Here is a 15,159-nt window from a genome sequence, read left to right on the forward strand (position 1 = left end):
CCGATAGCTTGTTATCGACGATTATTTTCTCTCGCTTTACGTAGTGCATTTTTTAAATTTTGTCACAGAGACGATAGACGACGCGACATGACTCGCCTCGCAATACGGAATCGACCCATTAGTAACTTTTAGTGCACTTAGGGCCATTATTACATGTGATCTTTTACTATCTGATGGATTTGAAAGCGCAAAATAAACCAATTTGGAGGCATTAAAAATATAATTTTTACTATGATAGTTAATTCCAAGAAGGTCCTCCTTGAAATTCAATCATCACTTTTAACTTTAAGTTAACCGAAACGCTAGAAATCTGTTGGGCAAATCCAAACTATAACAAAAAAATACTTAGAGGTCGAATGTGTATAGCAACCCAACTACAGTTGCGTTGCCGACAGCTATTTTCATAATAGAAAGTACCGTTTCTGCATTGAAATTCATACTTTTTTACAATTAAATTAATAGCTGAAGGTTCAAAACACTGATATTGAATGAATTTGATAAAAATTTAAGTCGTTTCACTCATTTTAATTGTATGATTTTCTCATCTGGCAACGCAACTACAGTTGAGTTGCAATCCATAATCGAACCCTTATAATGATGGGGGTTGTAGTTCGAATTTCCAAAACCCTTTGGTACATCTTTCTAACTCTGCATCATTCCAAATTTCAAAATTCTAGCGCCTAATACTAAATGTACCTTTTTTAGTACCTTTTAGTACTTTTCTTACCCTTCAAGGAAGAATTACCAAAAAAAACCCCCAGCCTTATCTCACCCCCACAGTCAAAATCTCAACTTTCTAGCTTCAGCGGTTTCGTCTGGTCGATGATATGTCAGTCACTCATCACTCAGCTCTTTTATACATTAAAATTTCTTTCCTTACCTACAGTTGCAGTGTGGATTTCCATGTAATTTTGCTGGAATTTATATTTCAAGGCATATCAGAAATGACCGGAACACCGTTTTAAATTACAAATGTACAAACATTTCTTTTTTTGTAAAATATTGTGGGAAATTATATGTTCAACTTTTATCTTTCCATAACGTGACAACTTTATAAACCAACGTATCCCAATTAAATTACGAAATTAAATAAATTATTTTTAATTCTTCAGAAAAGTGTCTTTAACCAGAAGTTTAACCCCTGTTCAAGATTTCATTTTTGCTCTGTTCCAGAACCTGCAGAAGCTACTATTTTTTACTCCGAGCAAATTTTTCTTTTATGTTACGGAAAAAATAGTAAAAATTAGTAGAATCTTGCAATTCTGGAACATACCATTTAATTCTATAAATTGAAATAATAACAAATATACTTCTCTAGTTTTTTTTTTGTTTCATTTATTTTGGGTGAATTTAATTCAAACATTTTTATGGTGATTATTAAAAATTGGTAGGAATTTTTATTTTATTTTTTTTTTGTTCTTTTATTGTTTTGTGTATAAATAGTAAATGCCAGGCTTTTGTTTGAATCCTTTCTTTGTGAAAAATCTTAAAGCACATAAACTAAACCTTGCAATACTTATCATTGAAGATGGTTAAACATTAATAAGAAAAGGATAAAATTAATAATAACGCAGGAAGGAGAAGGCGGGTTTGGCGAGAGAAACGTATTAATAACGAACGAAAAACAAGAGTTTTAAAAAATGATATCATTATTTATGTATGTGTTTTTTTATAATGAGAATGCTGATTTGTTGTATTTTACGATTAACTTAAGAAATAGTATTGACAATATCGTCGATTTTCAAAATCGAGCGTACGGTCTCAGTGGCCAAGGAGATGGCAGAAATGTTAACCAAAGCCGGTTGGACAACATTTTCAGCAAAGATATCGGTAATGGCACCCTTGCGTACATTAATGCCAGCATTCTTTTCACCCTGGGCATGACGATTACGCAATTCTGTCACCGTGGCAATGGGATTGAGACCAGCATTTTCAGCCAAAGTTGAGGGAATTACTTCGAGGGCTTCTGCAAAGGCACGGAAACAGTAGGCATCGACACCCTCAACAGTTTGAGCATAGGCGGCCAATTGTAGAGCCATTTCAATTTCAGGAGCACCACCGCCAACAATTTGGGCACGCTTCCTAACCAAACAGCGGACCACACACAAGGCATCATGTAAAGAACGGGCAGCTTCTTCCAAAACCAATTTATTGGAACCACGGCAGACAATGGAAACAGTGCGTCCGGGATTTTGAATACCAGTGACCTTAACGAATTTATTAGTGCCACTGGAGACCTCTTCAACTAAATCGGCACTGATGAGATTTTCAGCAACAAAGTGATCCAAAGAGGCAATAGGGCGACAGTTCAAAGTTTTGCAGACAAATTCAATGTCCTCACGTTCTACGTCCTTAACAACCAAACACTTGATTTTGTCCAAAAAGTGTTGGGCCAAGTCGGAAACAGCATCACTGTATGTATATTGTGTAAGTTTGGGGGTCATTTAGTCATATTTTCAAAAAAAAAAAAAGAAAAGCAAAGAGGCTTTAAACACTTACCGTAAAATGGATTTTTGCACCAACAAAACATTGCAGCCGGCTTTCTTGATTTGTTTGACAATGTTGAGGATATATGCACGTTCTTCCTTCAAGACACGATCCATGGCGGCATAGTCGGAAACAATGACACTGTGGTCCATCTGCAAATGGAGACAACGCGTTATAAACACCTTATAGAAAAATAAACATAAATCTTAAAATACTCACATCAGTCTTAGGAGCCGAAATACAGAACTGAATCAAACCAATCTTGGCTTTTTCAATACGCTTAGGAGCATTGGTGCCAGCCGAACGTGATGTAAAGACCAAACCCTCAACCAATTCAGTATCTTCAACGGTACCACCCAAACTACGAATAACTTTAATGTTCTTCAAGTCGACGGCACCCTCCTTGCCTGGTTCAGTGACACGCAAAACAGCATCAACAGCAATGGGAGCCAACAAGCTACTTTGCTGAGACACAACCTTGGAATTCAATGAAGTTGAAGCACTCTTAATCAATGTATCACGATCTGTTATAGAAATGGGTGTTGACATATCATTGATAATTTCAATAGCCTTATTGGCACAACGTTGGAAAGAATCCGAAATGGCTGTGGGATGAATACCCTTGTGCAAAAGCTTTTCACTAGCCTCCAACAAAGCGCCGGCAATAACAACAACCGAAGTGGTACCGTCACCAGCTTCAACATCTTGAGCGCGTGAAAGTTCAACCAACATTTTAGCAGCAGGATGCAAGACATTCATTTGTTTCAAAATAGTGGCACCATCATTGGTAATGGACACCTCACCGTTGGCAGCCTGGATCATTTTGTCCATACCGCGGGGACCCAAACTGGTACGAATGGCATCGCAAACAGCTAGAAAAAAAGAAGAAAGAAAACGGTTAAACTAATATTTGTTAAAGAGACAAAAATGGTGTAAGATCACGTCTAAAGACACACCCATGTCTACAACTTTTTCTTAAAAGTGACTGTAATTAAATGGATCCTAACTTTTAAGGGTTTTAGAACTTGCACATTGAATGATTCGGATTCGGAGATATTCTTAAAAATAACTACGCTTTCATTGGACTGGAAAAATATTCTTAAAAATATCCACGCCTCCATTGGCCATGAAAAAATGTTCCTCAAAATATCCATGCCTCCATTAGACTTGAAATACAGGAAAGGTAGATGTTAAACAGTTCCGGAGATATGAACCCTATCTTGGGATACTATCTGTTTCACTCTACAAAGCTTGGACATCTTTTAACATCGTGGAGTGCTTGGCAATATTAAAGGCTTTTGATAAGTTGAGCGTTATCAACACTGCCTATAGCGCGGTTTGTTCTAGTTGAGTCCTCCACTAAAAGATGGCGTGCAGCGCTGTTGTAGTGCAATGCAGCTTACAGAACCTATGCCGGAAACTGGATAGCTATTTCTGACATTAGAGAAAAGTAAAGCCACAAGAGTCTTTGCTGCGGGGCGACAAAAGAAAATTCTGTATGTATGATGCACATTTATTGACATCATTCTTGTCTGGCTTCATTCAGCAGCAAGACCACTTGTCAATTTTTTGACTTCGGGGACGATGTGGGTGGCTAACGACAGGTTGAAGTTAATGGAGATGTTGTGCAGTGCTGTCCTGCTTACGAAGCCCATGCTGATGTCCCACATTTTGAGGACAATGTGGGTGGTCAGTGTCAGGGCCAAACACTTTAGATAATTTAACGTTCCTAATGGAAATTCGAACAATATCCCTTGTTGTAGCATATGATACTGGGTTGACAGCCGCTGTCCGAATCACTTTTGGTTTCGGGTCAATCCGGTAAAACCCGCTGCCGCAATGTATGTTCATTGTATCATTTCAGTTATCAGGTTTTGGTCTCTCTGTAACCAAACTGAACAATTCTGGAACTTGGAATGGTTGCGTCCAAAAATAATCAGGAGACAGTTGAGTGGCGTTGGCTAGGTTGCTAAACGAATGCATCGTATTGTGGGGTCCTAATCCACATGCAGGGCATGTGTTGGGTATCGTGGCATTAATTCGGGCCCAATACCAATTTAAGCGGCGGCATCGTTTAGATAAAACAATCGTGTTTGCCCTGGCAGCTTGCGTTCTTCTGGATGGGGTGGTCCCTAAGTTCCGTATTTACACTGTATCTCTGTACTGCCTGCGCGAATGCAGTGTGAATGCTATCCAAGCCTGGCTGATATGCTCGTTGGTCTAGAGGTTGTCGTTTTTACCTTTGGATCTCTCTACATCATGAAGATCTCGCTCTGACGTGCCTGGGGGAAGCCTGAAAGGGATGCTCACTGCAATAACACCCAAGGAGGTACTGCATCAAGAACATCCTGTTCCGTCCTTATGGGCTGCATTCTGGTAGGTTTCTACTATGTAGCGCTATCATTTGCGTACCACGCTGGCGCCGCATAGCTTAGCACAGACAGACCTATTGCTTTGTAAGTAGTCAATAAGGTTTTTTATCAGCAACTTAAGTGCTGCCGGGCAGCGACTTGAAGACCTTGTTCCTTGGAATCGGTACACCGTCGACTTATGAAACTTTGAAAGACCATATCTCAGGAAATTAGGGCTTCCGCAACAAAAATATCGTTCTAATCAGGATCCAAGGGCTATCGGTGGGAGAAATGTCTTCAAAAACAGATTTACAAGCGACCATCCGATGCTTTTGAAATTTTTAGCACTGATAGGTATCATTGTCCTGAATACAAGACCATACTTCCCGAGAATAGGCGTTTAAAAAACCTGGTGAAGAAATTTTGTCTAGAAGAGGCTGGTACTCGTAGCCGGTTTTGGATATGCTCATAGGAGAAAGTTTTAAGAAGACCAGCTGGCTACTACTGAGAAAATTTCAAAAAATATAAAAACAAAAAATGTTAATGGTGCGTATAAACCCGACCTGTTCCATCTTGCCTCTTCAACAAATTTGTTTGATTCCTATATTGAGAGCTTCTGGAATATACTCTGTTCTCCAGGAGCACGAGTATGTTTAGGTCCCTTCGTTAAACATTCTGTTTTTAAAAAGGTATCCTTCTGGAAAACCAGAATGTATTCCATTCGAAGTGTGATCTGTCTGACGATCCGTGCTCTTTTATAAGACCTTGTGGTCACCACATTGACCGGCTGGCTCTTTAATAGCGCATTAATGACATCCAACGGATATCAGCTTGTCATTACCCCATAGTGTTACCTTTGGGTAAATAACCTTTAACCATATGGTAAATAACCTTTAATTACTTGCAGGTTTCAGCTTGGCTACAAATTAAACCACAGCTGCTCTGCTCTGTTCTGATTCACTCGGCAGGGCATAGCAAAAGTGACGTCATAATATCAACATACTGGCCATCATGAGACAAATTTGGCTCTCTTCATGTGAACAAATTAAACATTTTCTGCAAACAAACTCCTAAAATACTTAATTTTATGTTAAAAATCTATAATTTTTACAAATTTTCAAATCACATGAGTCATTTTCAGAGGGGCACATGTCAAAAACTCTCGAGAGGAGACTCCTTACCGAGAGCACTCCCCTCTCAAGCATAAAAACCGAGCAACACACACAAATCGATTTGTCACAACCGGCAGTCGATAAAACAGCTCACTCTGCCTACGAAGAAAAGCCGCCTTTGTTAATTGCATTTTTTGCACAACTGTTTAATAATTTTACAAATTTCCACAAAATTATTACAATTTTCAATAATTTGTTTAAAAATTCTTTTCATTTCTTCACTAAATTGTCCATTGCATTGATTGTTTTGTTGTTATTGCACGATTTTATTAATAAAATTGCAACAATTTCTAACCTTTGGCAGCTTGAATATTCGATAGACGAACATCCTGCGGTTTAGATTTATCTTTGAAGGCTTGGCCGACCGGTTTCTTGGCAACGTTTCCTGCTTTTGGTGGCATTATTTTGTTTTATTTTCACTGAATTGAATTGTTTTTATTGATCACTTTTGGAATCTTTGGATTTCTTGCGATTAATTCTGCAATTCAATTTCACAGAAATTTTTGCTGCTGTCACTGAGAAAATCTATTGAATTTCTGAGGGCGACCGGTATTATCGACCATATGTCATATGCCAATTTGACATTTTCCAGAATTAGGAAGTGTTTGGAAAGCTAATGATGAGGACAATGTTGCCAGATGAGATCTTTTGCAAAATGGCAAGTAATCGTTTCGTTTGCATATGAAGGCCTCGGTTCATATGATTATAGCTGGGTTCCAGAACTAAAAAGTTTTTACAATTTTTACGACTTCTTCACATTTTACTCGAAAAAGCGTTCCCGTGCACAAAAAAGTTGCAAAATGTTCAATTCTCTTTAAACAAAAATGGCGCTGAATGACGCTCTCTTTAAAAACTTTTTACACGACAAATTTGGGCGTCTGATTGGCTGATAAGCCGACTTTGACATTTGTTCCAGTTTTTTGACATATTTTCCATTTTTCCGTTCCCGAACTATTTCAAAAAACTTGTGTGTGAGAACAAATTTTTTGCAGTTCTCTCTTTTACGAGTTTTACCATTAAAAAGTACGGGAACGAAGCTTATATCTTCGTCCCAGAACTAAAAAGTTTTTACATATTTAACATATTTTGTAAATTTTTTCCTAAAATGCGTTCCCGTACACCAAAAAAGTTGCAAAATGTTCACTTCTCTTTGAACGCGACAAATTTGGCCGAGCAAAAATGTGCAACATGTTTGCCGGGTTCTGGTTGGCTGGTAGGCCGACTTTGACATTTGTTCCAGTTTTTTTGACGTTTCTGCAATTTTTCCGTTCCTGTACATTTTGGAAAAATGTGTATGTGGAACACATTTTGACGGTTTGCTCTGTTGACACTTTAACCAATAATGTACGGGAACAAAGCTTATGTGTGTCTGGTTACTTCATGGTACAATAATACAGGTAGCATTATCATGCCAGCTGATGGTAACATAATAGGTGTGTACGATAACTTTCCCAGCAAAAATTACTCAGTCAATTCCAGCAACCTCTCTCAGTGAATTTTACTCTCTCAAGCAAGAAAAATTGCAGAAAGTTATCGAACAGCATTTTGCAAAAACTTGCAAGAAAGTCAGCTGTTTCCGAAAATGTATGAAATTTGTTTTTGTTTCTTTTGATATTTTAAACCAAACGGAACAAAAACATAAATTTTAAATTTGTACTTTACTTATTTAATGCTTTAATCCTATCCACAACGCTTTAGAATCTAAAAAAATGTGCAATCGTGAAATTTTCTTGGTCGAAAATGTTAACATTTCGATTTGTTTACATTGAACATGTGATTAAAAGTCAGCTGATCAGACTTGCAAATTTTTGCGGGACAAATTTTCCCAGCAAAAATTTGCAAGTTCTCAGTCACAAAACTCTCCAAAAATCTCTCCAAACTCGCTCTCTTTTGCTGGATAATTTTGTTATCGAACAGCATTCAGCAAAAATTTGTACGAATTTGTACAAATTATTGGGTTATCGTACACACCTAATGTGTCAACTGCATTGAATTGATGTCAAATTTTGACACCTTATGTTACCAACAATTGCCGATGCGGCTACCTGTGTATTTGTACCATGGGTTACTTGCAAGTTCTTGCAATCTATTGGTCTGTTCCTTTACTTTTGAAAATGGTAAAACCGGCAAAGTAGTAAAAGTTGTAAACTGCTCACATATGTAATGTATGGTGCCAGAAGTAAAGGAACGCTCTTCTAGTAAAAAGTGGCAAAACTTGAAGATTCTTGCACGTAAAGGAACAGAGTTTATTTGTATTATTGGTCTTTTTCAGAACTGCAAGAATCCAATAATTTTTACTATTTTTCCGATAACATAAATGAAAAAAGTTATCGTAGTAAAAAATAGTAGCTTTATGCAGGTTCTGGAATAGAGCATATATGTGTCAGGAATTTTATACATTCCCATGATCTGCATAAAAATACCCGTCAGTAGAAAAAAATTAAAAAAGGCATACTTTCACAGCTTTTGGAAGAGATCGGAGGTGAAGGTGCTCCTTCATATCCGCTCTTTCCAAAAAGCTGTGAAAGTTTCAACGTATGGCTTTACGGCACACGTTGAACCATTCACATCTTTTGAAAGAGAGCGGTGGTGAAGGAGCTCCTTCATATTCCGCAAGCAAGAAAAATCCATTGTATTTCTACCTTAATGCCCGTAATTTCTACGCGTAGTTATCTATGAGTTCATAGATAACCCCCGTGTAATGGGTACTTTACACGGTATGTTTTTTACATATGAGTTGTCACTTCTCCCATACAAAATGTATATGCAAAGTGACAACTCATATGTAAAAAACATATCGTGTAAATTACCCATAAGCAAAATTTCATAATATCAATCCATAGGTAACGTTACCGGGTCGAAAACGGCCGAGTTACTTACACCAAGGATTTTGCCTGGTTCATCGTTGCCAATGTGTTAAAAATTGTAAAACACATAGTCGATGGTCAGACTAGCACGATTTCAACATGGCGACGTCAAGTTTATAGGCGAGGGGTATGAAGTAGTGAAACCCATGTACATGGTTTTCTGTGTTTGTTGTGTTGCCTCTTCTTGTTGTTCGTTGCAAGCATGGTTTAATAAGAAAGGTTAGCCAAAGCTTCATGTCAATTTAATTTTTTTTCATTCGAGTATGCCTAAAACTTCAAAACAATATAAACAAACTGTGTATGTGTGTGTGGCGTTTGAATAATATGCCAAACAATTTTAAAAACAATCGAATTCAATGATTTTTTAAAATTGTTTCTAGACCATTTGTATGGAAGAAATTGGTGAGATTTGCATTGAAACAATCAGTTTATCATATTCACAACTCGATTATGTGGAGAAAACTTAACTCTTCATTCATTTTTCGCGTTTTTTATAAAATGCTCAAAAATGCATTGTAAACAAACCCACTTGTTGCTTTTATTTTGAAGTTTTAGGAATTCAAGAAAAACAAGGGTTCTATAGATTTTTTTCATTTAAATCTACCTCTTTACTTATACCATGGTTGCAAGATTTTTTCTTCCATTTTCTTTCATTGTGATTTTCTCAAGCCAACGTTAACAACGAAACAAGCATAAAAAGATTTAACAAAAACATTTTATTAATGAAATAGACAAGATTTAGCTATTACTATTAATTTAATTTTTAATGTTAATCATTTTGTGTTGTTGTTTAGTTTATTTATATATGTTTGCTTTGTTTTTTGGTATGAGAAACACAACAAATGCGAATAGTAAAATAAAGGGACACGAAAAAATCTTAAATTTCATGTTAACGTGTGTGGACACTAACGAAACTTGAAAAGAAACTTTAACGAAATTGGTTTCAAGAAACCTTGCTAGTCTGACCATCGACATATATGTGGCAATGTTTTTAAGAAAGCATGAATGTAAGTCAACAATGTTACCACAAGTTTTCAAAATTTACACGCCTCGTTAAATGGCACGTAGGTAGCTACCTACCCGGTTACCTAGGGCTAGAAATTACGGGCATAAGTCGATCATATGTAGTTAAGCTATGCGGCGCAAGTGCGGTTCGCGAATATAAGTGCAACGCGATAGAAAACTTTTCAAAAATATGCTCTGTTCCAGAACTAAAAAGTTTTTACAATTTTTACCAGTTTTACACATTTTGCGTTCCCGTACACAAAATTTATATGAAAATCGTTTACGACTTTTACCACTTTATAAAGTACGGGAACAGGCCAATAGGTTTGTAACTTCTTGTAATCGACTAAAGGGCTGAGTACATAAGCTGCTTTGCCTGGTTGCCTTGCTTTCCTGCTGCATTTTTGATATCTATACATATAAAAGAGCTCAGTGAGTGAGTGAGTGAGTGAGTGAGTGACTGACATATCATCGCCCAGACGAAACCGCTGAAGCTAGAAAGCTGAAATTTTGACTGCGGGTTGCTGTCGGTGTGTAGGGGCGAGATAAGGCTGGGTTTTTGGAAATTCGACCTAGAAGGGTACGAAAAGTACTAAAAGGTACTAAATATGGTACCCTTTGTATTAGGCAAACGGGAAGAGCTAGAATTCTGAAATTTGGAATGGGGGTAACTGATGGAGAGTTAGAAAGATGTACCAAAGGGGTTTTGAAAATTCGACCTATAAATGTACGAAAAGTTACTAAATTTGGTACCAATTGTATATTTTGAGCGGATATAGCTACAATCTTCATATTTAGTATGGTAATCAAGGTTGGGAAGTGGTGTTGATATAAGGAAATGATTTCGGAAGTTCGTACTTATGTGTACGAGTAGTACTAAATGGTACTAAATTTGGTACAATTTGGATTTGGGTGAACGGATAGAGCTGAAAACCTGTAATTTGGAATTTAGATTACCGTTGAAGTGTACGATTGAGATATGGGAGTAGTTTTGGAAATGCATACTTATGTGTACGAAAAGTACTAAATGGTACCAAATTTGGTACAATTTGGATTTAGATAGACATGGAAACCTGCAATTCGGAATTAAGATTACTGATGGAGTGAAGGATTGAGGTAGTTGTGGAAATTCTTACTTATGGGTACGGAAAGTCCAAAATGGTACTAAGTTTGGTACATTTTGGATTTGGGTGAACATATAGAGCTGGAATCCTGAAATTTATAATTAAGATTACTTATGGAGCATAGCATTGAGGTAGTTTTGGAAATTCGTACTTATGGGTACGGAAAGTCCTAAATGGTACTAAACTTGGTACAATTTATATTTGGATGAACAAATAGAGCTGGAATCCTGATTGAGTAAGTTTTGGAAATTCGTACTTATGGGTACGAAAATAATTAAATGGTACTAAATTTGGTACAATTTAAATTTAGGTGGACGGATTGAGCTGGATTCTTGAAATTTGGAATTAATACTACTTATGGAGTGTAGGATTGAGGTAGTTTCGGAAACTCGTACTTATGGGTACGGAAAGTACTAAATGGTACTAAGTTTGGTACATTTTGGATTTGGGTGAACAGATAGAGCCGGAATCCTGGAATTCGTACTTATGGGTACGAAAAGTAATAAATGGTACTAAATTTGGTACAATTTAGACTTGGGTGGACGGATACAGGTGGAATCCTGAAATTCGCAATTACTGTTGGAGATAGTTATTGAAATTTGGTACTTTCATTCGAAAAGTATTAATGGTATTATGAATAGAGGTGGAATTCGGAAATTTGGTATTATAGCCGCTGTTGGTGTGTAGGGTTGAGATATGGATGTGGTTGTGGATATACGTACAATAAGTGTACGAAAATTACTAAATGGCACAGAATTTGGTCCAAATTGTTATTGTGTAAAGGGGTAGAGCTAAAATTGTGAAATTCGGTATTAGTATAGCAGTTGACGTTTAGAGTGGAGATAGAGAAGAAGTTTTGGAAATTCGTACAAAAAATACTAAATCGCGGTTGGGATATAGTTTTGGATAAAAGGAAGTAATTATTCAAACTTATACATACTATAAGTACTAAATTTGGTACCAGTTTGGTGTTGCATGATGGGATATAGGTGGAATTTCGAATTGTTGTATGATTGTGTTGGTGTTGGTGTGCATACAAATTCTATAATTAGGCTGAGGGCTGGATGATTTATTGAGAAATACGAAATGTACTAAATGCTATTAAATTTGACGTTGGGTGTAGCAGTGAAGATGGAATTATATAATTAGTGCGTGAAAAGTACATTGCAATAAATTTGGTATTGGGCTAAAGAATAGAAGTGAAATTCTGATATATTATTGATAAGTGTACTAGAAGTATTACATAATACTAAATATTGAAGTACTGGTATTGGGTGAATCAATAATGAAATTTGTTATGAGGATAACTGTTGAGATTGGATCAGAATGTTTATTTAAATCCGCCTTTAAATGTATGAAAGGTTTCTACATGTAATACCATTGACATTGGGTGAACAAGTAGAGCTAAAACTTTAACATTTGAGCTAAGATCCTGGATTTTAAAAATTGTACTGAATAATGTACTATTGCTTCTTGGTTAACACGAATTCTGTTTCTTAATAATGTACTGAAATCAAAAAATCAAACGTACCTTTTCAAAAAAATGTTTTTATCTTTGTTGTCTATTCTGAACGTTATAGTAAGTTCATTTGAAAAGGTACATCTATGCGGCTAATGTTTTACAACAAGGTTTTTACATCCTGAGAAAAAAGGCCTAAAATAAAATGTCTCAAAAATTAACTGTTATATAGGGTAACATCTTCTGAATAATGGTTTTCTACGTTTTGATATCACAAATTCCAAAATTCGGTGGGAAAATGTGGATAAGATTTTCAAAATAACCATACCGTTCTAATAAAACATGGACTGGAATTTAAAATGTAGGCCGGTGTTGAAGTGTAGAGGTCTTTTTTTGAAATTCCAACAAAACGTATACGACGAGCAGTACTTGAAAGAAATTAAATATCAATTCAAATACCCCCCATACCAAGTGCGGATATTATTCGAATGTCCGGCACAACTTTCGAAAACGATATCACTGTCGAAGGATTGGCAAATGTTTTTCGGGTGTACATAAGCACGTTGTTCTTTTGTTCGTCAAAAGTTTAAAAACGATATCATTTTCGAACATTTTGCGAATGTTTTTTCTTACAAGAAAAATTGTTTCGAGAAACATTTTTTACTTCGGAAATTTTTTTACGTTTTAACAAATAATTTTATGTAGTTCGTGAAAAATTCCCATTTGCTTTTTTCAAATATTTTCGATATAAATGCTACTTATAATATTAACAACAAGTGATGATAAACACAACATATAGCTTGGTTACAAATACAAGACAACAATGTTTATAAACTGTTACACGCATTGAATCGCAAACATTACAAAGAAGAAAAGGTACACAACAGGAAAATCAAGAGACGTCAAATAAAGTTAAACATGTTATAAAATCGAAACTCCGCCAAAAATGATTTTTCGGCACTATCGTAAAAACTATCATCTTTCATTCGCTAATAATATTATTAACGACATTCGAATTCGAAGGATTTCCTGCCACAAACTGAGCGACGAATGAATCGTTTTTAATTCGTTCTCGAGTGCCGTTTTCGAACAAAATATCCGCAAAACTATCGAAAAAAATTCGAAAACATATCGTTTGCGATAGCAATGGTATGGGGGGATGGTATGGGGGGTAGGTATTAGTACATCAAAATTTTCTGTTTTCTCCATATTAAATATTGTTTATTTGTACATTATTCCTTTTCCGCTTACGAAGTAGCGGGCATTTTGCTAGTAATAAATATAAAAGAATAAAGGAGGCCGAGCAAATTTCGAACTGGGTGCCCCTTTTCTTTTTTATTCTTTTATCAGAAGCAAGCAAGGCAACCAGCCGAGGCAGCTTATGTACCCAGGCCTTAAAGGCCTGCTTACCTTGCTTGCTTCTGATAAAAGAATAAAAAAGAAAAGGGCAACGCAGTTCGAAATTTGCTCGGCCCTCTTTATTCTTCTATTTTTATTATGTCAGAAATGAAGCAGGAAAGCAAGGCAATTAGGCAAGCAGCTTATGTACGCAGGCCTTAAGGTCTTTTGCATTATACTGTAGAGTAAACGAACAACATCCAGTAACAATTTGTACAATTTTTGAGTAAACGAAGATGTTAGACTGTCTTTTCATGTCATCAGTGGGCCATCGGCATAAGGAGACGAATATTCGTTCAAAATAGTACCGAGATATTTGGCTTCGATAGACATCTTTAATTCAACTCCATCCAGAACTGGAGCTCAGCTCTGTTTCTATGAAAGTGTGAAATAAAAACTTTGATGAAGTAGAAACTGTCAAATGAAGAAAAATTATGAAGTCCCGGGCCACACTAGAGTAATTTCAATAAAATTTTGACATTGAACTTTGCATTTTTTTGGGAACGGTTTCATGTGTTCTGCAATTTTGCAATATTCGTATGAAACAAACAGACCGTTTTATTTTACATTTTCTTTTACTTTCATGTCAAAATTTCAGTGAAATTACTCTTAGTGTGGCCCGGGACGAAGGAAATATTATGAATTCTGCAAATCTATTAAAACTAAAAACAATTCCCAATAGATGCACTGATGTCAACAATTTACGCACGCGGTAAATGATAAGAACAGGACCGAACAGAGACTGACATGGCATCCAACCTCGATTTAGTGAACGATAATATGACTGAAGAAAGTAGGCAATCGATAGCACCCAGCAAAAAGTTTGCATCCGCGGATGCAGTTAAATCGCTAGAACAATTGCCGCTGCAGTACATCTTTTCCTATGAATTTTACAAGAGAGCGCGCAGCTAGGATGCACTCCATTTTGCTTCCACGACACACAGCTAGGATGTACTCCATTTTCGATCCAAATCACAGCCTTTGATATAGTGTTTTGGATTGAATTTAAATGCAGTCTAAAGATGTTATAAAATGCAAGCCATTGCAAATATCCCAAAATAAATAAAATACCTTGCTTATTCGTGTAAAACAAAAAACTCCAACTCCACTTCAATAATAATTTGCGTCTCGTGAATTACAGCAATGTTCATAACTTTAGTTTGTATTTCTTTATTTTTTATAAAACAAATTCTTAGAATTTTAACACTCTTAAGGCCCCCGCTCATTAGTCAGTCTGACTGCCAGTATTTATGGTAGTATGTGTAAATTTTTGAAATTTTGAGAATGTATGTGTGA

The 15,159-nt window shown here is 36.2% G+C and overlaps 1 protein-coding gene across 1 annotated transcript; it reads right to left on the bottom strand.

Moving 5' to 3' along the window:
• Positions 1-1,362: 1,362 nt before the first annotated feature.
• On the bottom strand, positions 1,363-6,590 carry CCT4 (chaperonin containing TCP1 subunit 4). Its single transcript, XM_073970468.1, has 4 exons — positions 6,306-6,590; positions 2,707-3,359; positions 2,500-2,639; positions 1,363-2,412 (listed from the first exon to the last, which is right to left on the bottom strand). The coding sequence occupies exons 1-4, from the start codon at positions 6,409-6,411 to the stop codon at positions 1,710-1,712; spliced, it is 1,602 nt and encodes a 533-aa protein (XP_073826569.1). The 5' UTR covers positions 6,412-6,590; the 3' UTR covers positions 1,363-1,709.
• Between the last annotated feature and the right edge of the window lie 8,569 nt (positions 6,591-15,159).

This window comes from Musca autumnalis, unplaced genomic scaffold, assembly GCF_047663935.1.
Source record: "Musca autumnalis isolate F117 unplaced genomic scaffold, ASM4766393v1 scaffold_2, whole genome shotgun sequence".
NCBI classification, from domain to species: Eukaryota; Metazoa; Arthropoda; class Insecta; order Diptera; family Muscidae; genus Musca; species Musca autumnalis.

What these genes read in the sequence shown, in the direction of transcription:
- CCT4 (XM_073970468.1), bottom strand. Translation starts at nt 6,411, where the DNA reads ATGCCACCAAAAGCAGGAAACGTTGCCAAGAAACCGGTCGGCCAAGCC. An exon ending in GAATATTCAAGCTGCCAAAG is followed by an intron (nt 3,360 to 6,305) that starts GTTAGAAATTGT and finishes CTTTTTTTCTAG; the next exon opens with CTGTTTGCGATGCCATTCGT. An exon ending in TTTCGGCTCCTAAGACTGAT is followed by an intron (nt 2,640 to 2,706) that starts GTGAGTATTTTA and finishes CTCCATTTGCAG; the next exon opens with ATGGACCACAGTGTCATTGT.